The sequence below is a fragment of the Pituophis catenifer genome, unplaced genomic scaffold (assembly GCF_029215685.1).
Source record: "Pituophis catenifer annectens isolate HBS135680 unplaced genomic scaffold, rPitCat1.0.hap2 SCAF_8, whole genome shotgun sequence".
NCBI lineage: Eukaryota > Metazoa > Chordata > Lepidosauria > Squamata > Colubridae > Pituophis > Pituophis catenifer.
Window position 1 is genome coordinate 79,296,806 of NW_027256888.1, and position 26,555 is coordinate 79,323,360.

Below are 26,555 nucleotides of genomic sequence, written 5' to 3' on the forward strand. Positions count from 1 at the left end.
ATTATGTCCTCACGATGTTATAAATGAGTAAAATGCTTGTTAGGCTCATGAATGAATAAATTTTATCATTTCCCCTCGAGTAACTTATAGCATCTTCTACAAACATTCAAGCATTGTTGTGCCCAAATGGCAGTAATGAGAACAGATTTTGTATCTTTTCAACGACGGCTGTGAAGTTGCTGTAAGTCAGTTTTAGTACAATGGTTTTAGGCAAATTTTTGTTTGCTTTTCTTAAGTCAAATCTTAGCACATAGAATAACTGGCTTGGAAGGGACCTTAGAGGTCTTCTACTCCACCTCCTTGCTCAAGCAGGACCCCCTTTGCCATTCTGGCTGTCCACTCTCCCCTTGAAAACCTCCAGTGATGAATGCCCCAAAGGTGCTTTTTGTTCTGTCCCCGTCCCACACACACACACACACACACACACACACACACACACACCCCAACAGATGTCCAAGCGTTAAAAACCAAACCAGCCGACAAAATCCTTATCCTTTTGATAACGGAACTTGGCAGCAACCTAGTGGCTGCCTGCCAAGAGTTTATTACTTATGAAGGGAAGAGATAACTTCTCTCCGCTTCTGGTACATTAAAGTAAAATGTTCAATAATTACAGAGTTAATTAAGTCCAGTTCACAAATATAGTCCAGCAAAGCCTATAGCAAAAGTCCGGCAATGCAGAATGGAGTGGAAGCTTTCAGCTTTGTTCGTCACAAGGTTTGACTGGCCACCACGCTCCCTTTTATACCCTGTGGGGTGTGGTCCAGTGACTCAGCCTAATCTCTGGCACGCCTCCTCTTCTGTTGCTCTTATCTCTGCGACGCTGGTGTGGATCCAGCCAAGACTCATCCCCATCACTGTCCGCCTGCGCCTGCGTGGGGATACCTGGCTCCTGGCCAATCTCTGCTCTGTTGGGAGACACCTAAGGCATTGCCAGAGAGGAGGGTCCTGGAGAGGGAGGCCTGGCCAACTCCTCTCCTTCCCTTTCAGAGCCTTCTTCCTCCGATAAGACGGGCTCGGGGGTCAGAGCCACAACACTTTTTCAAGAAGCAACTGGACTTTCTGTTTTTTGTTTGAAGACGTTTCGCTTCTCATCCAAGAAGCTCCTTCAGCTCTGAGCTCTGAGCTGAAGAAGCTTCTTGGATGAGAAGCGAAACTTCTTCAAAGAAAAACCAGAAAGTTCAGTTGCCTCTTGAAAAAGCACTTTTGGGACAACCATGACCTGGACGACTGAGAATCTCCATAGACACCTCCAGTGATAGAGTGCCCATAACTTCCAGAGATAAGCCGTTCCATGGATTAATTATTCTCACTGTCCAGAAATTTCTTCTTAGTTCCAAATTGGATCCCTTCTTAATGCTCTTTCACTGGTTGCTTCTTGTTCTGCTCTCAGGCGCTTTGGGAAAATAGTTCAACCCCTCTTCTCTTGTGACAGCCCTTCAGGTACTAGAAAACAGTAATTGTCTTACCCTTAATCCTTCTGTTTGTTAGGCTAGACCAGGGGTATCAAACGCAAGGCCCAGGAGCTAGATGTGGCCACAGGGTGCTTAAAGTAGTGGCCAAAATTGTGGAAACCTTTTGGGAAAAGTGTATTTTTGAGGCTTGATAGCTAATAACACCACTTTTTGGGGGGAGTTTCAAGATAATCCTATTCCACTGCTGGAATGGCCTGGGAATAGCCCAGACCTTCACCCAATGGAAAATCTATGGAGCCGATGAAAGAAACTGGTTAGTCAGAAGCGACCCAGCAATAAAACCCAGTTAATAGAAGCCATCATTCCATCTTGGTTTCACATGATAACAGCTACAGAACTCAAAGACTTGGTTCACTCCATGGGAAGATGTTGTAAGGCCGTCATTCATGCTAAAGGTTACCCAACTAAGGATTAACTGACATAGGGATCATTTTTGTCTATCGTTTTTTCTACATGTTTCACTTTTCTTCTTTATACTGTAACTGCTCTTCTAATAGCAAATCCTTCCTAAAAACTATTGTTGTCAACTTGCAAAGCTTTCAAGTTGCCATGAGCAGGAGGGAGGAGAACTGAAGTGAATTCCATACATTCTTCCTGACCGCAATCAGAAGGAGGGTGTTAGGTTTCACAGCCAGCCAAAGTGGTTAATTGGAGAATGTGATTTATGACATGGCCAGAGAGGAGGGGAGAGACAGGGTCATAGGAGAACGTAAATCTACGGAGGATCAGTCCTAACTGCATCCCAGTATTGCCGAAATGTTGCTCCTAATAAATGACTATATTTCCTTTGAAGTTTGGATCATGGCTCATGAATTAATTAGGGCATCTTTCGGAAACTTGACAATTGCATTATATTCTTGATTAAATTATCTTTCCATTGATATCTAACTTTATGGTACTACTGCAAAAAAAAAAAAAAAGTGGTGTTATTAGCTAGTTTTAGAAAATACACTTTGCCCAAAAAGTTTCCACAATTTTGGCCATTACTGTAGATCTGGCCCGTACACGGCTTCCCCGAGCTCAATTTTCACTGGCAGAAGGCTGCAGGAGGCCATCACGGCTGAAAACGGTGCCTTGACAAGTGACGTCGAGCTGGCCACGCCCACCCTGGCCACACCCATCCCAGCCACACCCCCGACTCCCCCCAAGTCAAGCACAACCCTGATGTGGCCCTCAATGAAATCAAGTTTGACACCTAGTTACCTAGTTCCCTCAATTGTTCATTGTATGGTTTAGCCTCAAGGCCTCTTATCTTCTTTCTTGTTCTTCTCTGCACTTTCTCTAGAGTCAACATCTTTTTTGTATTGTGGGGACAAAACTCTGACTCAGTATTCCAACTGGGGTCTCCCCAGTGCAGTATAAAGCGGTACTATCACGTGATCTTGAAACCATCCCTCTGTTGATGCAGCCTAGGATTGAAATCGCGTTTTTTTTGGCAGCTGCAGCACACACTGAAGTGGTGATCTACTGGATCCCTAGATCCCTCTCACGGCTGCTACTGTTAAGGCCGGTCAATGGATAGGAGCAACATACAAACCTGCATTGCTGGCTGTTTAAGAGCCCTGGTGGTGCAGTGGCTAGAACAGTGGTGAAATCCTATTTTTTTTTTTTACTACCGGTTCTGTGGGCGTGGCTTGGTGGGCGTGGCTTGGTGGGCGTGGCAGGGGAAGGAGACTGCAAAATCTCCAGTCCCTCCCCACTCTGGGGCCAGCCAGAGGTGGTATTTGCCGGTTCTCTGAACTACTAAAAATTTCTGTTACCGGTTCTCCAGAACCTGTCAGAACCTGCTGGATTTCACCCCTGGGTTAGAATGCAGTATTGCAGGCTAATTCTGCCGATTGTCAGGAGTTCGATTCTCAACCGGCTCAAGGCTGACTCAGCCTTCCATCCTTCCAAGGTCGGTAAAACGAGGACCCAGATTGTTTGGGGGCAAAAGGCAGACTCTGTAAACCGCTTAGAGAGGGCTGGAAATGCACTGTGAAGCAGTGCAGGTAGTCCTCGACTTACGGCCCCCATTGAGCCCAAGATTTATGTTGCTCAGGGAAACATTTGTTAAGCAAGTTTTGCCCCATTTTATGACTTTTCTTGCCACCGTTGTTAACTGAATCATTTCAATCAGGGTTGGGTTCTACTTACCTTTACTACAATGGGATTGTGCACGCGCCGAGCTTCTGCGCATGTGCAAAAGCTTCCGCGCATGCACAGATCACCTATAACAACATCCATGACGGTGGGTGGAACCTCCTGCCGGTTTTACTACCGGTTCTTTCAAACCAGTCCGAATCGGGGGGCAACCCACCACTGATTCCAATGATTAATTTAGTCACATGGTGAAATCAGGCTTCCCTATTGATTTTGCTCATCAGAAGGTCGCCGGGACACAGGGACACTGAGGCCGTCATAACTATGAGGCAATTGCCACGCATCTGAATTTTGATCACATGACCACAGGCATGATGGAAGAATCATAAGTGTGAAAAACACTCCTACGTCACTTTTTTCAGTGCCGTCACTAAATGAACCATTGTAAGTTGAGGACTACCTGCGTATAAGTCTTCCCACTGCCTTTGTTTAGAGCCAAAGCTTCTAGAAGCAACTATGGAACCAATTGACGATGCCCAGAGGACAACTTACTTCAGAGTAGTATGTACATGTTTGTTCTGTAGATAATTCAATCTCTCTTAGCCTCAGCAATATGTTAATGTAATTTCATTGCAAAAATGCTTTGCATACCGTTAGGGAATAGCCTTCACATATCATTGCCAATTAAGGACTTCGTGTTGCAGATATTATAAGAGGAGAGCTGAGTTAGTCCACGGTGGCATAAAATCAGGAGTTTGGTAGCACCTTTTCCTTGTTAAAAGCTTATGCCTTATAATAAAATACGATAGTCGTAAAAGATGCTGCCACATCCTGATTAATTACTAATTAACTTTAAGCTAAAGAACATTTGAAACAAATATAATCCATGTCCCTTCACCGGGCTTGGACCCCGAATAAAAAGAATCCAGATAACCTGCTTCTCCCTAGTAACGTTTGTAGCTGGTTTCCAGTGGTGGGTTCCTCCCGGTTCGGTCCGGTTCTGCCGAGCCGGTAGCGGTGACGATATGACGTCACCGAACCGGTTCTCCCCTCCCCGCCCTCCCAGCCCCCCACGTTATTCTTACCTTTTATTTGGTCCCACCCCCAATCTATTGCTGCCTCCTGAGTCCCAGCTGACGACTAGAGGGAAAAAAACTGTTTAAACTCTTGCCGCGGGGCTTCAAAGGGCCGTCCGACAGCTGATCAGTGTTAAAAGCAAACAAATGAGTCGGGTCGTAAGTGCGAGGACTGATCGTAAGTGCGAGGACCTTCCAGAAATGACTCTGACCACCTAGCCACGCCCATCTAGTCACATGACCTCCAAGCCACACCCACAAAATAAGCCACGCCCACAGAACCGATAGTAAAAAAAATTTAGAACCCACCCCTGCTGGTTTCCCACCACTATTTAATATTTCACTTAGTGGTATTGAATAAAATAGTGATAAGTGAGGGACCAGGCAAAAGTTGAAGAATATTTTCTTGGAAATGCCGTATCCTAAACAAGTTGTGAGCTTTAAGGACCATGGACAGGAGGACATGTTCAACAACTGGAAAGCGTCTACCTTGTGGGCAGCTACCCCTCTCTCCTAGAAGAATGAAATATTTTGGGAAATATTAAAAAAGGCAGGATAAAATATTTCCCCTAAAAGAGAAATTAAAAAAATCTTAAGGGAGATAGAAACTCAGAGCCCCAGCTCCCAGGCCCCAGCAGATATTTGGTGCCCATTAAGGAAGACTGGGCCATCCTATCTACAAAACAAACGATTTTCAGCTCCAGGATGATGGGATTAAGACATGACCCCTCAGGACATAATAGGATTAATCCACTACCATCTAGAAGCAGAACTCACCATATTGCACAATCTCCTAAGGACACTGCATCACCAGCCAAACTTCAACCAAACTTAGCTCAGACAACCTACAGAGCCAGCTATGACCCCTACAACAGCCAATAGAATACATGTTCTTGCACAGGAACAGGAAGCTCAAGTGCAAAGCCCAAGATAAGATATAAATACCCGCCCTCGCTCTCAACTCCACGCGGTCAACTGCCCAGAATCACGTGTCCTTGGTGGTTCTGCTTCATCGTTAAACCGTCGTTCCAATCAGCCTCCATGTTTCCAGTGTCTTTCTCCCGTCTTGGAACTGAACCAGATGGATATTTCTTCCAACAACTTCTAATCTTGAGCCAAGAGAAATGATTTAGCCTTATTTTTTATATTAAGCCATGGTGGTTCAATCTTGAGTTTACGTTTCTTTTTAAATTTTGGAGTAAAATCTGTGTCCGGATGATTTTTCTATTTGACTTCTTTTCTTGACAGCAGGTAACTATAATTACTTAACGCCCATTTCTTCTCCAATCATCCTTTCAGCCTGTTGTGGCCCCGCCCTCTGAGCCTATCTCATCGGAGGAAGAAGGCTCCGAACATGAGGGAGAGGAGTCAGCCAGGCCTCCCTCTCCAGGCCCCTCCCCTCTGGCACTGTCTCAGGTGCCGGCCGAGGGAGAGGAGATTAGCCAGGAGCCAGGTGTCTCGGATGAGAGTGAAGAAGGAGAGCCGTCGTTCCTGGATGCACGCCAACGAAGGCATGATAAACGGTTGCAGCAGTTAAGGAGGCGTGCTAGGGATTAGAACTGAGTCACTGGACCACACCCCAGAGACTATATAAGAGAGGGTGGTGGCTGGTAAAACTCCGTGACGAACAAAAACTAAGTCTGGCTAGTCACTTGAACAATGCCTGAAGCTGCCGAAGGGATATTGTTTTGCTGGACTATTTGCAATGCGTATGTAATTTTATGTTATCTGTTGCAGTAAAACTCTTGACAGAGGGTGCTTATATTGTTGCCAAGTTTGAGATAACAACCTGTGTGCGTGCCAAGTGCTTTCTTAACCCTCGGCTGGCTGTGTTTGTGTGTGTATGTAGACGGGGACAGATCACAGCCTATCTGCCCTGACCCTGCCAATTTACCAGCTCCCTGCTTTCATCCTTCGGTATCAAAACCTACGTGAGAGGTCCTTGATGCTCCCTGAGCTTCTCTGTTTTCTTGCAGACGTTTCATTACCCCAACTAGGTAACATCATCAGTGCTAGTGCGAGTAACATCACCCCTAATCCTCCTTTTCTGAACTTTAACACAATAAGAGAATAACAGAGTTGGAAGGGACCTTGGAGGTCTTCTAGTCCAACCCCCTGCTCAAACAGGAAACTCTATACCCGTGATGGCGAACCTATGGCAGGCGTGCCAGAGGTGGCACACAGGGCCCTCTCTGGGGGCATGCCAGCCATCGCCCCAGCCCAGCTCATGCCACCGCACAGGCAAGCGTGCCTCCCGCCAGCCACCGGGTCTTCGAGTCTCTGCCGTGCGTGTGCGGGGGCAGGTGCATGTGGGGGACGCAGGCATGCAAGCACGGGGGACACGTGCGCACATGCACGAGGGACATGTGCGCGCGTGCACGGGATGCAGGTTGGTACGGGAGGCTTTCCAGGCCTGAAATGGGGCACGAGGGGGGGGGCATGCCCCATTTTGGGCCTGGAAAGCCGCCTACACCAACCTGGAAGCCAAAACGGGGTGTGGGGGGAAGGGGCACATGCAACGGAGCCAGGGTGCATGCATGGGGGCCAGGGCGTATGTGCGGGAGGGGAGCTTGCATTGCATTTTGGGGGTTTGGGCATGCATGTGTGTATTTTTGCACATGCTTTGGGCACTCGGCACTAAAAAGGTTAACCATCCTTGCCCTATACAGTACCATTCTGGACAAATTCTGGTTATCCAATTTCTTCTTAAAATCCTCCAGTGATTTATTTATTTATTTATTTATTTATTATATTTCTATACCGCCTTTCTCCCGTAGGACTCAAGGCGGTGTACAAGTCAAGAAAAATATAGACACACAAACATCATAAAATTGCTAATTAAAATTATTACTTAGTTTGGTCAATTAAATAAAACCCAGAATTAGATAACATTTAAAAAATCATTCGCATGTTCGTATGTTTAGCCCTGCCTGTTGGAACATCAGGGTCTTGAGGGCACGGCGGAAAGCATGGAGATCAGGGATATTCCGTAACTCCCACAACTTCTAGAGGCAAGTCGTTCCACTGATGAATTGTTCTCACTGTCAGGAAATTTCTCCTTAGGTTGCTTCTCTCCTTGGTTAATTTCCATCCGCTGCTTCTTGTCCTGCCTTCGGGTGCTTTGGAAAATAGGTTGATAACACCCCCCCCACCCCATCTTCTCTATGATATCCGCCTCAAATACTGGAAGACTGTTATCATGTCACTCCTCGTCCTTCTTTTCATTAAACTAGACGTACCCCTTAATGAAAACGTTAGATGAATTAGGCCCACTTGGAGGAACAATGCCACATCACGGTTTTTTGAAACTTTTCTGGGAAATAAATGTAGAGATAACAGGAAGAAAACACCACATTGTAATTTATGTTCGAGTCACAGTTATCTTGGCCCTAAATGTACAACCGCGACTCGGCGGCACCAGGAAAAACAAGCCGAAGGGACAATATGTCACTGTTTGTTCCATCCTCTGACCGGCACGGATCTCAGTATCCTTCTAAATTGGTAGAATGCTTTCAGCGTGAACGTCAGAAGCAAAATAAATTACTTTTAGGGTCAGCCAACTTGCTATTAAACAATGCTTCTACATAATTGATTAAAAGATTCTGCTGCAGCAGTCTGGTTTCCGGGGCTGAACGGGATCTCAGGGCTCCCCAAGAGACCAATGACTTTTAAAAGCAGTTTTCTGCAAACCAGGCTCACTATCTCATTAAGGGTAAGCAGGAAGCAGATGGTAAACAAGGAGAGTAGGAACAGAACAACAGAATTAGCAGTTACCCTTGAAGCACTAATAGGAACAAATGGGGGGGGGGATGTTTAAAATAAGCCTCCAATACTTGTTCTTTGGCCTTTAGGAAAGTCTACTCAAGATGCATCGGGGGGGGGGGAGGATTCGCTTATCTAAATCAGTTTGTTCTTAAGGTAGGGTAGGGTAGAATAGAATAGAATAGAATAGAATAGAATAGAATAGAATAGAATAGAATAGAATAGAATAGAATAGAATAGAATAGGAGAAAGTAGAGTAGAGTAGAGTAGAGTAGAGTTGAGTAGCGTAGAGTAGAGTAGAGTAGAGTAGAATAGAACAGAACAGAACAGAATAGAACAGAATAGGAGAATGTAGAGTTGAATAGAATAGAATAGAATAGAATAGAATAGAATAGAATAGAATAGAATAGAATAGAATAGAATAGAATAGAATAGAATAGAATAGAATAGAATAGGCTTCGAGGTCGTCTCAAATAAATTGCATTTCAAACGAAGTCTTTGAAGGAAAACTCCTATTTATTAAGCACGACATTCTACACCCGACTCCATCGAAGCCAACCCAGACTTCCAGACCGAAAACCCTCCCTTTCCGTTCCCCACTCCCCTGCACTCATTGGCCATCTTCCAAGTCACTCTACCCCTAATCTACTGCTCCAGCTCAAAGGAATTTCCCCCCTCCCATCCCATCTCCTAGGGGATATTATCTCCAGGGAAAATAAGTAGGTGAAAAGTCAAACATCCCTTTCCAGACGCCTCCGCTTCTCCTTCTTATGTCAGCACTAGAGTAAATGCAGCTTGAAGTGCTGACACAGCGGTCATCTCAAACAGGACCTTTCACTTCTAAAAAGCAAATGGATATTCTTCAGCCATCCAGGTCATGGTTGTCCCAAACCATGTGCTTTTTCAAGAGGCAACTGGACTTTCTGATTTTTTTCTTTGAAGACGTTTCACTTCTCATCCAAGAAGCTTCTTCAGCTCTGACAGGATGGTGGAGAATGGAAGGATTTATATGACCAGCTGCCTGCAAGGAATATAAATCCTTCCATTCTCCACCATCCAGTCATCCTCCACGCGGCCCGTTTTTGGCCTCCCCAGCCTCCAGAAGCACTCTGCAGGCCAAATATGGGCCGCACGAAGTCCCTGCGAGGTCTCCATGCGGCCGGCAGAGTGCTGCAGGAGGACTGGATTACAATTATGTGGCCTCAAGTTAAGTGCCTGATCTGGATAGAAAACAAGCAACATCCTATGTTAATACTACAGTTTAATGCCAGATTTTACGTACTATAGGTCCATTTAACCTACACTCAACTATCTATAAGTGACAGCCATTTCTATTTATTATCCTGGAAATTTACTTCCAGTGCTAGATCTTGTATTATCATGTTATTTATGCTGTTGTATTTTTATTATTAGTTGAATAATAAAAAATACAATAGTATGAATAGCTTTTCTGCCTGGAAAAGCAATTTACTATTAAACAATGGGGTATAAATTTAGAAATAAAAAGTTTAGTGGAGTACGAAGAATAAGTAATCAAGGTTTGCCCATAATATCTGATAGAAGAGATAGGAAAATGGCTATCGTAAAGAACTGTGGAAAGAAAGAAGAGAAGGGAAAAAGTGCACCTTGAGCCTGTGTCAAACGCCCATCCCGGCCATGCTCACCCCCGGCCCACCACCCCACCCCACCCCACGCCCACCCCTCCAAGGTCAAACACCACCCTGAAGTTTGACACCCCCGACATTGGTGGTGGGATTCAGCCGGTTCGGGAAAACTGGTAGTTAAATTGCTGATTGGCTCCACCCCTTCCTGCCCCGCCCCTTTCAGGAGTCCCCACACACCCCATTTTGGCTCCCAGGTAAGTGCAGGGAGGCCTCCTAGGCCCAAAATGGAGCGCGGAGGGCAGGGCCCCCCCAGCCAATTTTGACTCCCAGGAGGCTTCAGAGAGGCTGCCTAGGCCCAAAATGGGGCATGGGGGGGGCAGCGCATTCCCCCACGGCCCATTTTTGCTCCCATTGGGGTGCAGGTGGCCAAGTGCTGCCTGTCACACCCCTGGCCACGCCCACCAAGCCACGCCCACAGAACCGGTAGTAAAAAAAAATGAATCCCACCACTGTCCGACATATAAGGTTCTGTGTCGGAAGCAATTTTATACAACTTCCTTGTCCTTTGTAGCCCATTATTAAATGTAAGGCCGTCAAAGGGCTCTCAGTTCATCAATCCTGTTGCAAGAGACAAATAAAGGTTGAACGGTAACGAACAGTAACGGGTCATGTGACAGCACATAAAATAAAGGAAATGCAGAGAAACCATAGAAACTGGGATCCGCCTTGAGCATCTCATCTCGTCTTTCTGCACCTCTGTAACTGTCTGGTTTGGCTCTGCAACCCAACAAGACAGACACGGACTTCGGAGGATCATTAGAACTGCAGAAAAAACCATGGCTACCAACCTGCCTTCCATGGAGGACCTGTATACTGCACGAGTCAAAAAGAGGGCTGTGAAAATATCTACAGACCCCTCGCATCCTGGACATAGATTATTTCAACTCCTACCCTCAAAACGACGCTATGGAGCACTGCACACCAGAACAACTAGACACAAGGACAGTTTTTTTTTTCGAATGCCATCACTCTGCTAAACAAATAATTCCCTCAACACTGTCCAACTATTCACTAAGTCTGCACTACTATTAATCTTCTCATCGTTCCCACCACCCATCTCCTCCCACTTATGACTGTATGACTGTAATTTTGTTGCTTGTATCCTTACGATTTATATTGATATTGTTTCCTGATTGCTTATTTGTACCCTATAACTATCATTAAGTGTTGTACCTTATGATTCTTGATGAAAAAATCTTTTCTTTTTATGTACACTGAGAGCGTATGCACCAAGACAAATTCCTTGTATGTCCAATCACACTTGGCCAATAAAAAAATCTCTTCTCTTCTCTTCTCTTCTCTTCTCTTCTCTTCTCTTCTCTTCTCTTCTCTTCTCTTCTCTTCTCTTCTCTTCTCTTCTCCTCTCTTCTCTTCTATTTACTGTCAACCACACACTGTTCAAATATTTGCCAGGAAAAAAATATGCCTGGCTCTATAATGCACACAGGCATACAGGGTAAATAAGTCCTCAGTTTACGACAATAATGGAACCTGCATACCACAGTTGCGAAAAATGGATCAGCCATGTGACCAACTCAATTTTAAGACTTTTTTCTCCCCCCCTTTTTTTTGCAGTCATTGTTAAGCAAACACCGTTTGCTATTAAAGAAACCAATGCTTTGCTACGGGCTGGTTTTTGGCACAAAAACAGAAGTAATTGCCAGTTTTCTGCAAAAACCATCGCAAAACACAGTCGTGTGAGAGCAGGCCACTGCAAATGCAGTTGCCAAGGTCCCAGCACAAAATCACCTTACAATAGGGGAGCCCCTTGAGCGCCAGAACATGGGAACTAGGTGGTAGGTAAAGTCCTTAGTAACTTTGAAGCGATTGTCCAAAAGGTGTTTTTTTTTCAGGAGGCAACTGGACTTTCTGGTTTTTTTCTTTTTGAAGACATTTCGCTTCTCAGCCAAGAAGTCTTGATAGTACAGTGGTCTAAAGCACCCTGTTATTAAGACCAGCTGCCTGCAATTACTGTAAGTTCGAATCTCGCCAGGCTCAAGGTTGACTCAGCCTTCCATCCTTTCTAAGGTAGGTAAATTGAGGACCCGGATTGTGGGGGCAATAAGCTGACTTTGTATAAATATACAAAAGGATGAAGGCTATTGCTTAACGCATTGTAAGCCGCCCTGAGTCTCCGGAGAAGGGCGGCATATAAATCAAATTAAAAAAAAAAATCCCCATTCCCACCCCACTCCTGGGGAAGGATACTGCAAAATCTCCATTCCCACCCCACTCTGGGGGAAGGATGCTGCAAAATGGGCCTGGTGGCTCAGCAGACTAAAAGCACTGTTATTTAGACCAGCTGTCTGCAATTAAAGTAAGATCGAATCCCGCCAGGCTCAAGGTTGACTCAGCCTTCCATCCTTTCTAAGGTAGATAAATTGAGGACCCAGTTTGTGGGGGCAATAAGCTGACTTTGTATAAATATATAAAAGTATGAAGGCTATTGCTTAACACACTGTAAGCCGCCCTGAGTCTCCGGAGAAGGGCGGCATATAAATCAAATTAAAAAAAAAAAAAAAAGTTCTTCAGCTCTGACTGGATGGTGGGGAATGGAAGGATTTATATTCCTTGCAGACAGCTGGACATTGGCATCCTTTTAGAGGGTCGTTGAGGCCACTGGGAGGTTTATCTGTGTCCTCAGGGTCGCCTGAGTGGTGCAAATGGTTCCTGTAGTCTGCAATTTTCCCTCTGGAAATCCATTCCTAATCCCACACCATTCCAAGGGTCTTCATCCCAAATTGTATGGCTAAAAGTCTGTCGAGATTCTCCGTCATCCAAGGTCCTGGTTGTCCCAAAAGTGCTTTTTTCAGGAGGCAACTGGACTTCCTTGGTTTTTCTTCTGAAGACATTTCGCTTCTCATCCAAGAAGCTTCTTCAGCTCTGACAGGATATCAAGCATCCTTCCATTCCCCTCCACCCAGTCAGAGGAGGACGACCGAGAATCTCGACAGACTTTTGAAGCGATTGGTCTTTCCACTAAGGACTATTTGTATACAATTTATGGCAAGTTTCACTCTTTGTGACTAAGGCGCTGTCTGACTAGGAATGCAGTACACTTGCTAAAGCAGGTTGCGGTGGTTAAGAGGTACTCCCCGCCCCCAATAAAGGTAATCCTCGACTTACAACAATTCATTTAGTAATTGTTCGAAGAACGGCACTAGAAAAGTGATTTAGGATTGTTTTTCACAGTTACGACCTTTGCAGCATCTCCAGGGTCGTGCGATCAAAATTCAGACGCTTGGCAACTGGTTCGTATTTATGACGGTTGCAGTGTACCAGGGTCACGGGATCCCGTTTTGCGACCTTCCGACAAGCAAAGTCCATGGGGAGGCCAGATTCACTTAAGAGCTGAGTTACTAACTTAAGAACTGCAAGGATTCACTTAGCCATTGAGACGAGAAAAGTCGTAAAACGGGGCAAAGCTCACTTGACAAATGTCTCGCTCAACGACAGAAATCTTGGGCTCCATTGTGGTTGTAAGTGGAGGACTACCTGTACACACCTGAGCTGCATTCACTACCAAAACGTCTGAAATGCCCCTTTTCTGTGAAGCTCCAGGAAAATCAGGAGATCCTGAAAGTTGAAATGGATATAAAGATTTATTTGCAGGCTTAAGCGCTCTACAACAATCTGAACTACTAACAGTCAAAGCAAATTGGCTGTTAGATAAGAGTACAGGTAGTCCTCGACTTATGACCACAATTGGGTCAAAATTTTCTGTCATTAAGCGAGACATTCTTGAAGGGAGTTTTGCTTCATTTTATGACTTTTCTTGCCACAGTTGTGAAGTTAATCCAGAAGTGGTATTCAGCCGGTTCGAACCAGTTCAGGCGAACCGGTAATGCCGGCCTGCGGCAGGGATGGGATTCAAAAAATTTTACTCCCGGTTCCGTGGGCGTGGCTTGGTGGGCGTGGCAGGGGAAGGATCCTGTAAAATCTCCATTCCAGGGGAAGGTTACTGTAAAATCTCCATTTCCTCCCGATCAGCTGGGACTCAGGAGGCAGAGAATAGATGGAGGCGGGGCCAGTCAGAAGTGGTATTTACCGGTTCTCCAAACTACTCAAAATTTCTGCTACCAGTTCTTTAGAACTGGTCAGAACCTGCTGAATACCACCTCTGGCCTGCGGATAGGCCCACCCGCCCGGGCCCAATCCCGTCTTATATCACTGTGTTTTTGATGCCACAGGCATGTGCGGAGGGCACACGCAAGCAAATTGCCCTGTTGTTTGATGTCACACACATGCATGGATGGCGTGCGCTCACATTTCCAGCGCTGGGCGAACCGGTTGCTACAGTATGTGAATCCCACTTCTGAGTTAATCCCTGCACTTGTTAATTTTGTAGCCCGGCTGTTAAGTGGGGACCCCTGCCCTAGGTCCAGGAGATTCCAAAACTGGCCTTCATAGATCTCAATTCCAGCCGTGCATCCTTCATTCAAGCAGTAAAATTCATAGCTATTACCTTTCTACGGGCAAAAGACAGAGGGGGGAAAGGAAGAAGAGGGCTGAAGTGGGGATGTGGTGAAGATAAAGGCGAAAGGGCACCTCCTCCATCCACCCCCACCCCCATCGCCGCTTAGCAACAAGCAACCGAAAACAATACGTGGGCAAATCGATTATTACATGGATTAATCCCAATTGCAAATTGTTTTGTTACAGATTTATTTATCCATTTGTTTATTTACTCTTGCAGGCAGGGCAAACCAAACACACAACCTTACACGATAAATCACTTTGCTGCTCTGTAAGTCTTCGGGGAGGAGGGGATTTTGTTTTGTCCCCTTCTTGGATGAATCATTAAGCGATCACTATTCCCAGCTGTGACGGTATCAAAATCCTGGCATTGGGACGGGTTTCCTTCCTTACTGTGACCGAGTCCATGGCTTGTGTCCGCCACAAGAGGGCGATCATGTACAGCTCCCTATATTGTAGGTCGCAAAAACCTGTCAAAAAGTGTCATGCTCGCTTCGATGAGCGCCTGCTACAACTCAGCTTGCTTTTCGTTTTGATGTACGGGTAGTCCTCGACTTACAATGCTTCATTTAGTGACCGTTCAAAGTTACAATGGCACCGAACGAAGTGACTTAGGGCCGTTTCTCACACTTACGACCTATGTAGCATTCCCCATGCTCATGTGATCAAAATTCAGACCCTTGGCAACTGGTTCGTACTTATGACGGTTGCATTGTCCCGGGGGTGGGTCACATGATCCCCTTTTGCGACCTACTGACAAGCAACGTCAGTGGGGAAGCTGGATTCACTGAACAACTGTATTACTAATTTAACAATGATTCACTTAACAGCTGTGGCGACGCAGGTGGTTAAAATGGGGCAAAACTCACTCAGCAAATGTCTCACTTAACAACATAAACCTGGGGCTCAATTGTGGTCGTAAATCGAGGACCATCTGTACAGGTAAAGAACCAACACCTGGGAAGAACAGAAGAAGAAATGAGACCAGCTCTTTCCAACCGAGGACGGGTATTTGAAGGCTGCAGCCTGGAGATAAAATGGAACCATCATGAATACAGGTAGGTCTCGACGTACGACCACAATTGAGCCCACAATTTCCGACATTTGTTAAGTGAGTTTTGCTCCGTTTTACGAGCTTTCTTGACACAGTTGTTAAATGAATCACTGCAGTTGTTAAACTGGTAATATGGTTGTTCAGTGAATCTGGCTTCCCCACTGACGTTGCTTGTCGCAAAATGACTGAAGGACACTGCAACGGTCATAACTAGGAGTCAGTTGCCAAGCGTCTGGATTTTGATCATGTGACTGTATGGATGCCGCAACGGTTGTAAGTGTGAAAAAATGGTCGTAGGTCACTTTTTTCAGTGCTGTTGTAACTTCAAACAGTCACTGAATGAACTGTTGTAAATTGAGGACTACCTGCAGAAGATGTTAGCAATTTTACTTCCTTGCTTTTTTTAAAATTCAACTCCCATGCGGAGCTTAACACAGCTAATCCATACATTTTCATCGGCAGATGCTGTCGCACGATAAGCCGGAGATTGTTTTTATACGTATAGCGCCCAAAAAAACCTCCTCTTGGAGATTAAGAAGGAGTCTTAAACAGTGCTTTAGAACGCTCAGAAAAAAAAGCACAGTTCTTTAAAAGCGTTGCATGTGTGTTTGAGTTCACACAAAAGCCTCCAAAAAGACACAGCGGCTTTAAAAAGTTACAGCACTTGAGCCCCTGTGCATTCTGAAGCACCTCTTCCAAATTATTTTGGAGGTATGCACAGCCCCAGTATCAAATAAAAGCTTTTACTATGCTCACTGACTAGCACATTGTACAATTTCATATCAGAGGTTATAAACACAGAGAGAGACTCATAAAAAGGAAAACAGTAAAAAAAAATGGGTATATAAAAATACAAACAAAACAACATTAAAATAATAGGAATAGAGAAGTTACAATGCTAACCAAGTAAGAGATAAAAATGTTATTCTCGGCAATAACTACAAATTTACAAATGCACTTATTGCAATCCAAAACCAAAAACACTGACCTGTTAAAAATGCTCATCTGTTAGAATGCCATTAAAATGCTATTCTAGAAATCAGGAATCTCTCAATAATTTTTGTGGCAGACCATTGAAAATGTTATTTAAAAAAAAAAACAGTAAAAATCCAATACAAGACAGCAGCCTCCGTTGTCGTAGACTTTATATATTTTTGATAAATTGCTAGTCCAGTAGTTTCTTAACCTTAGCAATTTTAAGACGGATGGACTTCAACTCTCAGAATTCCCCAGCCAGATTTACAAACCCAAATCTAATCAACGGTTTTAGAAAAAGACAATCACATTTTCTTTCTTCCATCAAACTACAGTATTTATACCTTGAAAAAAAGGAAGCAGCATGGGCCACAAGGTAAAATAAAGCCATCAAAATAAAATCACAGGGGTGGAAGGGACCTCGAAGATCTTCAGAAAATACCTACCGTGTTTCCCCGAAAATAAGACCCTGTCTTATATTTTTTTGAACCCCAAAATAAGGGCTGGGCCTTATTTTTGGGGAGGTCTTAATATTTTGGGGCACGTGGAGCAAGAATGGGGCTCTTCTTGCCATCTTACCTGATTTCCAGCTCTGCATTTAAATATTTTGGGGGAGCGCTTATTTTCGGAGAGAGGCTTATTTTAGCGCATGCGCTCAAAAGCCCGATTGGGCTTATTATCAGGGGATGTCTTATTTTCAGGAAAAAAAGGTACATATTTTCACTGAAGCGCGAAATTCACTATCATAAGATGTGGCAGTAACTGCCCGCATGAGGGACTCTGGGAAGGATTAGACAAATTCACAGAAGATAAGATTCTTAGATGTGAGGACTGTGTATTAGCTTGAATATTAATGGAGATAAGCCATCTTCTCACAAGTTGTCATTGCATTCAGTTCTTGCATTTTTCTCTCTGAGAACAAATGACTGTTTGCTGTCCCACAATTGTTTTTTTTTTTTATGGTATACAGACAGTTCTTGCTTAATGACCGGTCACTTAGCGACGTTACAAAGTTACAATGGACACCCCAAACATGATTATTGTTTATTATTTATCAATTTTATTTTCTGCCCATCTCGTATCCAACGACTAGGGATGGGATTCAGCCGGTTCGGAACAGTTGCGGTGAACTGGATGCTAATTTTACGTCCAGTTCACTGAATCAGTAGTTGCGAGGACTAGTTGGCTCCACCCACTCTGGCCCTCCCCTCCTAGGAGTCTCCATGCAGCCCGTTTTGGATGCGAGGTAAATGCAGGGCCCGCACGGAGGCTCTGGGAAGGTGAAAAAACGGGCCTACAGGAAGTACAGAAATGGGCCCGTTTCCAGCCTCCGGAGGGCCTCTGGAGCCCAGGGGAGGCCGTTTTCACTTTCCCGGAGGCTTGAGGAAAGCCTCTGGAGCCTAGGGAGGGCGAAAATGCCCCCCTCCCCACCATGGTGCAATCCCACCCCCTGCCAACGACTCTGTGTGAGTCACATACAACTCATGCTCCAAGTCATGATGGCTGCATCTGGGGTACTTGCCACCCAGCTTGCATTCAATGATCAGTTGCAGTGTCCCACATTTGTGAGAGTTTTTGCCAATTTCCAGAATTTCTTTTGCCAGTTTGTGGGAAATAAATGCCCATTCAGGAGCATGGGTTTGCTTAATGACCACATGGTTTGCTGAAGCATAATTCGCTTAACAGTCATGGCGACTCACTTGTCAAGCGCCGTGGAAATCGGAAGATTCAGGTTCAAATAAGGATAAAGATTTATTGCATGCTAACACTCTCTAGAAGAATCTGAACTACTAACAGTCAAGGCAAATTGGCGGTAGATAAGAGCCAAAGGAATTCAAGGTGCGCTGGAATTAAATCTCTTGCGGGAGTGAAGGGACTCGAGGCTGATGATGCATTTGACCCCTCCCTCGGACTCAGCCTGCTCAGCTCCTACATAGTTTAATGACTATCATAAAAAGAGTCGTAAAATCGAGCCAGGTCATGTCTTGACTCGCATAATGACTGCAATAACTTACGACCAAAATCCCAGGCTTAATTGTGGTTATTAAGTGAGAGCTGCCTCTAAGTGCCTTAAATTGCCTTCTTCCACAATGTTTAGCTAATGCCTTTTCTAGCAAAGAGTCATGGGATGTCTCCCCTCCAAACACAAATCAACTCTGGCCCTGCTCAGCATCTGAGTTTAAATTCACCCAGGTAATTCAAAGGATGTTCTATGCCAGTGATGGCTAACCTTTTCCAGACTGAGGGCCCAAAACGTGCTTGAGCACACCGAAATGTGCACGCATGCCCGAACCCCAAAATGCAATGGGTGTGCGGCCCCGTGCATGCGTCCCACCCCCGAGCATGCATCCCACCCCCATGCATACGTACGTGGCCCCCTAGATGCACCATGCCCCCCACACATGTGCACACAGAGCCCCGAATATGCCTGTAGTCCTCTCATGTGTCCTGAGTATGAGTACGTGATGCCCCCCTCCTCTCACACATGCACAAGAGAGATCTGAAGACCAGCCGGCCGGCCAGAGGTGCATGCACATGTGCAGCGGAGCTGAACTGGCCATGGCTCGCGTGCCCACAGAGAGAGTTGCTACATGCCACCTCTGGCACATGTGCCATAGGTTCACCCTCACGGTTCTATGGATTAGTGAGATGTGGATTTTTCTCGACGTTTTATGTAGCATCCCACATCGTACGTCCATTCTCTCCTGCACCCCACCCGGATGACCTCATAAAATGAGATAACGTGGACTCATTGGAAGTCTTACAATTTTCAGGTGAGATAAAAGCCTCATGACATCTGCCATGTCCGCCAGGATGAGCAAGCGAGTGACAGCAGAAAGCAGAGCTCGAGCAGCCCGGACCATCGTGCCCCGCTTGACGGAGGAACAAGGATCGTCAGCAAATTCCGAGGAAGCGATTCTCATGGTTTCACCTAGAAGATGGTTAAAAAGAAGCAGATTAAAGCCAGGGGTTAGAAAGATGATTTTAGCAAGCAGCCTGGAATTCCTCTTTCACAGCAATATTACAGAGCCTGCTATATTTTATAGCGTTATTAAATAAAATAAAATATTCTCTCTCTTCTCCTCTCCTCTCCCCTCCCTTCCCTTCTCTCTTCTCCTATCTGTCTGTCTGTCTATCTGTCTATCTATCATCCATCTATCTATCTATCTATCTATCTATCTATCTATCTATCTACCTACCTACCTACCTACCTACCTACCTACCTACCTACCTACACCTATCTATCTCTATCTATCTCTATCTATCTATCTACCTACCTACCTACCTACCTACCTACCTACCTATCTATCATCTATCTATCTATCTATCTACCTACCTACCTACCTACCTACCTACCTACCTATCTACCTACCTACCTATCTATCTATCTATCTATCTATCTATCTATCTATCTATCATCTATCTATCTATCTATCTATCTATCTATCTATCTATCATCATAATTTTTGTCTGTCTGTCTTTATGTCAGCGTATATTCATCAACTGGAATAGGACATGGTAAAAAGGTGAGCCAATGTATAGGCATAGTGAATAGAATAGAATAGAATAGAATAGAATAGAATAGAATAGAATAGAATAGAATAGAATAGAATAGAATAGAATAGAATAGAATAACAGAGCTGGAAGGGGCCTTGGAGGTCTTCCAGTCCAACCCCCTGCCCAGGCAGGAAACCCTACACCACTTCAGACAAATGGGTATCTAATATCGTCTTAAAAACTTCCAGTCTTGGAGCATTCAAAGCTTCTGGTGGCAAGTCGTTCCACTGATTAATTGTTTTAATTGTCAGGAAATTTCTCCTTAGTTCTAAGTTGCTTCTCTCCTTGATTAGTTTCCATCCGCTGCTTGTACAATTGGGCTTTACAAATCGTAAGAATATTGCTACAGCTGAGGTTTCAAGTCATGGGGACATTAAAAGCAGCCTCTGAGGATATTCAGAATTCATGGAAGGATAAATGATTAAGTGCATTTTTTTTCCCATGCCTTACACAGAAGCTTCAAAGAACGTGAGATGCATTTTCTAAATTTTGCTCTTGCCAATTTCAGAGGCACTAAAACTCTATGTAAAAATTGAGGAAATGCAAACTAGTTTTTTGGGATATATAATGGCAGTTGAAACCCAGAACAACCAAGAAAAAAAAAAACTCCTTCGCTTGCTACCCCATTTTAAATCTAATAAATTGAATCTATTAATTTGAATAGCCCACAGCACAATCCCAATCAGTCTAACAGTCCCCCTATTTTATTTTCCTCATTCTTTCCAACATGGGCCGATCTCAAGCACAGACTTGGAATACTTAATCTGTTGCTGCTGTAAAAAGTTAGCACTCACCCCTCTCCTAGAAAAATGAAATATTCTAGGAAATATTAAAAAGGCAGAATATTTCCCCTAAGAGAGAAATAGAAATCTTAAGAGAGAAACTCAGAAACCCAGCTCCCTGCCCCCAGCAGATACTTTTATTTACAAGATAAAAGGCTGGGCCAGCTTATCTACAACACAAAAGACTTTCACCCTCAGGACATAATAGGATTAACCCTCTACCCATCTCACCACATGGCACCTGGGAAGATTACATCACCCAGCAAGATTCAACCAAGCATGGGAGTCTGGCAACCAGTCAGGTATTCTGCCCCAGCTACGGACCCCAAAGAACGCAGCACACACAAAGACTGTACGAAACTTAATTTACTAAAATAACTCAGTCTTTTCCAAACAAAGGCTGTTAATAAACTTCCTTAACAGCCTACAAGAAAACAAAGATAAAGTAATCACAATCTTACTAAGGTTGGCAGGAAGCCCAGAAGCAATTCACAGAGATCCAGACGCGAAGGAGAATGAACTTATGTTGTTCCCTACAACTTGCTTCAGTCGGCGTTCCTCCTTAAATAGACTAAGGGAGTGGCCAATTAGCCCCAAGCCTTACTCTCGAAGAGACCTCCTCCTGAGGAACCACTCCTGCCTTCTGGCAGCTCTGTGCGCCCGTGTATCGAGAAGAGGCTCCTCCTCTTCGTCCTCTTCACTTATGGGAGCTTCTGGAGGTTCTGAAGGCCCTGGCTGAATCCCCGCCTCTGGCACCACATCTTCTCCAGCCTCCTCACTGTCTGACTCCAGCTGCACAGGCTGCTGGAGCAACACCACCCCAGCCTCCTCCCTGTCAGAATCAGCTACAATCCGCACAGGCGCTGATGGGCCACAACATCAGGATACATTTCTTACACAGGAGCAGGAAGCACGTTCAAAGCCCAACAGAGGATATAAATATATATATATCCTCTGTTGGGGACATATCAACCATGTGCTTTTTCGCCCAGGACCTCAAACCACGTGGTCCTGTCCACCATTAAAACCATCTTCCCAAACAGCCTCCATGTTTCCAGGGTCTTTCTTCCCACTTGGAACTGAATCCAGATGGACATTTCTTTCAACACTGCCTTATATCTATTCAACATTCGAAATAATTTGGGGAGATGAAAATAAATAAATAAATAAAAGAACTGGTTAAATATTAAACGTTCTAAAATATTAACCAGAATTAATTTGCAATCTACCAGAGGAAAATATTCTGAATTAAATAACCTTGTGTGCATATATTCTGTCTATAAAAAGCTGGTGTATTCCAGTGGCGACTTTGTAGGAGGAGATCATGAAATGGGTTAAATCAGAAAAGAGGCCACCAGGCTCTTTCCAGGACCAAAAAAAAAATAGATTCCAAACTAGAGTACAGAATCCTATAATCACAAAAGTCGGAGGATCTCAGTTAGACTGTTAAGGCCAAACCCTTTGCTCAGTGAGAATCCAAATGAAAACATCTGCAGGTAGTCCTCGACTTACGACCACAAGTGAGCTCAAAATTTCTGTTGTTAAGTGGGACACCGGTTCAGCGAGTTTTGGCCCATTTGACAACCTTTCTTGCCACAGTTGTTAAGGGAATTACTGAGGTTCTTAGTTGTTACTAACTTGTTAAGGTAGTAACGCGGTTAATAAGTAAATTCTGGCTTGTCAGAATTTGTCGCAAAAGGGGATCTCGTGACCCTGGGACACGCTGCAACCATCATAAATGTGAGTCTGTTGCAAAGCATCCAGATTTTGATCACATAACCATGGGGATGGTGCAACGGTTGTTACTGTAACTGAATATATCCTCATTGCTCTTCTTTTCTTTCTTTCCAGAGGTGGGATTCAGCCGGTTCGGACCAGTTCAAGTGAATCGGGTGTTAATTTTTACGCCCGGTTCTGTGAACCAGTAGTTCCAATGATTGGCTGGCCCTTCCCCACCCCTCCCAGGAGTCCCCACGCGGCCCATTTTGGATCCCAGGTAAGTGCAGGGGGTGCGTGGAGTCTGGGGAGGTGGAAAACGGGCCTCCTAAAGGCTCGTGGAGGGCGAAAATAGGACTATTTCCAGCCTCCAGAGAGCCTCCGGAGCCCAGGGAGGTGGAAAATGGGGGTCCCGCAGCCGTTTTAGCTCCCGGGGGTTGCAGGAGGCCGAGTGCTGCCTGTCACACCCCATGGCCACGCCCACCATGGCCACACCCACCCATCCATTCATTAGGGCAGAGAACCAGTTGTTAATTTATTTGAATCCCACCACCTTTTTTCTTTCTTTATTTTTCACGTTTTTGCACTACCCGTCTCTCTCAGAGAAGGCCTGTTCCGAACGCAATGCTTAAAACTGAAGTGCTCAGAACTGGACAAAATACTAGAGACGGGAGTCAAAAGGAACATGTACCTTTGCACAATTTATGAATTACACTTTTGTCGAGTCAACCTAAACGTTGCATGTGCCAGCTTAAAAAGTCATACCATCCTGCTGGCTCCAATTCAGTTTGCAATCATCTACTATTGTATTGCAAATATATACATATATGTTATATTCTCTGGTCTAAATAGAAGATGATTTCAAAAGCAAAAGATGCCCCTTTCCCAAAAGAAATACTGTAGAAAATTTCAAACTATTGACCTTAAAAAAAAAAAAAAAGTCTTGGAACTTCAAGGAAAATTATTAGCCTATAATTCTGAAAGGAGTTTGCCACTTTATCGTGCCAAATCTTTTTTTTGTTCAGCAGTCTATGAATACTACGCTTCCTTCTGCATTGCTCTGGCCCTCCCTATACTCAGTTCAACCATTCCTCCTAACACCTGTTTTAAGCGCTAGCAGCTGCTTAACAACATTATGACAATTTGACACAGCCAATGGCTGAGGCATGTCGGAAGCAGGGATCACACCTAGAAAGGAGCCAATCAACAAGGGAGCAAAAATCATGACCTATAAAAAGGCTGTTTCATGGAAGGCCGATCTTTGGATATAATGGAAGCTGATTTTGTAAAAGGAACGCGGAGCCTCGAAAAGAAATGTGCCAATTTATATATTATTGATAGGGACGCAGTGGCTCAGTGGCTAAGACACTGAGCTTGTCGATCAAAAGGTCGGCAGTTCAGCGGTTCGAATCCCTAGTGCCGCGTAACGGGGTGAGCTGCCGTTACTTGTCCCAGCTTCTGCCCAACCTAGCAGTTTGAAAGCACATCAAAAATGCAAGTAGAAAAATAGGGACCACCTTTGGTGGGAAGGGAACAGCGTTCCGTGCGCCTTTGGCGTTGTGTCATGCCGGCCACATGATCACGGAGACGTCTTCGGACAGCGCTGGCTCTTTGGCTTTGAAACGGAGATAAGCACCACCCCTACAGTCGGGAACGACTAGCACATATGTGCGAGGGGAACCTTTACCTTTACCTTCCTTCTTATTACTGCAGCCTCCGAAAAGAAGAACAGCAGGAGATGTTTTGCAAATGGACTGAGGGAACATTGTGAATAAAAGGCATTATTAGGATCTGAGCAGCGGGATGGCATCAGTGCGGCATGGTGGATTTAAAATCCATAACAAAAAGCGAGACACTTCGGATTTGTGCATCTGTGGTATGCCACACTCTTGTTTGGAGATGGAGGATGTCAGGGGTTTTAAAAGGAATCTAACTCTTCGGCAAAGTTGGCAAAGCAGAAGGATTCAGGGTTGTCCAGGTAAGAGAATCCAAAGACACTTTTTTCCCATGTTTCCCCCAAGTATTCTGACCTCCGCTCCCTTAAAAAGCAGGAAGCAGAGTCTTGGTCCCGGCAAAACCCCTTTTATTTGCACGACTGTGAATTCCTTTCATTCACAGTCAGCAAGGCCTGGCAAACAGTCTTTCAGAGGAATATTTATCAACACAGACCTTATCTCGCTTGGAAAGCTGTCAGGTTATTAGTTTCCAAACTCAGCGCAAGGCAAAACTTGGCACAGAGTCACGGACAGATCTTCCCACTCTTGAAACGACCGACCGACCGAATTGTTTCCTGCAAAAGCCCACTCCCCATTCACTCCTCTTTTTTTTTCCTATGGGAGGGGCCAATCACCTTCAAGGTGTGGCTTTACTCCTAAATCGACCCTGCTTTCTTAGTCGTTCTTGTCTTCCGGCAGCTCTGCACATGCGCACAATGGGAACAGGTTCCAGCTATTCCTACTGCCTCACCGCTGTCTAGCTCCTTCTCTGCCTCTGACGCAGAGTCCTCGTCCAAGGTTTCCCCAGCCCCTAGGACTGGCCCATGTTTCTCCCCAACCTCCTCACTGTCCGACTCTGCTGCCAGCTCCGCTAGCCAATGGTGGACCACAACACCAAGAATAATTTTAACACAGCAAACTATCGGCATTTTAACCTGGGAAACTGGACAAAGAGTAGTGCTCAGAGATCTGACCAATCAGTAGGGCAACTTATTTATTTATTTATTTATTTATTTATTTATTTATTTAATTAATTAATTAATTAATTAATTAATTAATTTATATCCCGCCCTTCTTCCCGAAGGGACTCAGGGCGGTGAACAGCCGAGAATTAAAATAACATACAATATAAAAGTTAAAATAATTAAAAATAAATTAAACGGCCGCCCCAATTTAAAACCCCTAGCAATACAATTAAAAAACTAACCCATAAAACCTATGCAGGCCAGGCCAGCTTGCTGAAATAAAACGTCTTCAGGGCCTTACGGAAAGTGTGTAACTTCCAAGACAATCTGTTCTAATTCTCCCTCGTCGAGGTTTTCCTTACTCCCTGAGTTGCCTGACCAAAGAGCACACTCTGGTCTTATTGGGGATTTTCTTTTAGAATTTAACTTTTTTTAAAAAAAAAAAATGTTTGGGCTCTCTTCCTCTTTGAATGTCTATGGAGATTCTCAGTCATCCAGAACCTGGTTGTCCCAAAGGTGCTTTTTCTGGAGGCAACTGGACCTTCTGGTTTTTCTTTGAAGACGTTTCTGAAGCTTCTCGTCCAAGAAGCTGGAGAAGCTTCTTGGATGAGAAGCGAAATGTCTTCAAAGAAAAACTAGGAAGTCCAGTTGCCACTTGAAAAAGCATCTTTGGGGCTTCTTCTTTGAAGACATGATGGTCCGTCAAGTACAATCTGTCAGAGTGTACCAGAGTGGGAAGACATGGTAACAAGGTTAGCCAATGAATAGGCATAGCAACTAAGACAGCCAATGAGGGCTGTTTGGAAACTGAAACAGTTTGGGGCCTGGGCATGGTTTAGCTCTGTATTAAGCTCTAAACCCTGAAGCTGCAAACTAGTCTGCAACTCTGAACTGAAACTGTTCTCTTCTCTGCCTGTGTTTTGCTTGTAACTACTACCATGTGGGAAAAACCACTCTTGGTATTGCATATATGTCTCATATGTTATTATGTATATAAAGAAGTACTGAATCCTGCTGAATCAGTTACCTGTGTGTGCTTTCTGGATTTGATTTCTGCAACAAACTCTGATACAATCAACCAGAACCACTCGTGAATAGTCTCATGCAGACACTTTATTGCTAGTCACCCACGTTACAAGAATCTCCCTCAAGACTGAATGCATTCCCTTGGGAACGATCAGACAAGGCCTCAGGGATTGTGGGGAAGGTCAGGCCAGCACAGCTTTTTTGCAGTGGAAGGACTCTAAGCTAGGCC

The 26,555-nt window shown here is 44.7% G+C and overlaps 1 protein-coding gene across 1 annotated transcript in view; it reads right to left on the minus strand.

Annotated features, from left to right (window-relative positions):
* CTNNA2 (catenin alpha 2) overlaps window positions 1–26,555 on the minus strand; it is a 613,234-nt gene that overhangs the window by 446,361 nt on the left and 140,318 nt on the right. The window contains exon 4 of the mRNA XM_070948152.1: window positions 19,330–19,496. Within this exon, the coding sequence (XP_070804253.1) occupies window positions 19,330–19,496 (167 nt within the window). The remainder of the gene's footprint in view (window positions 1–19,329; window positions 19,497–26,555) is intronic.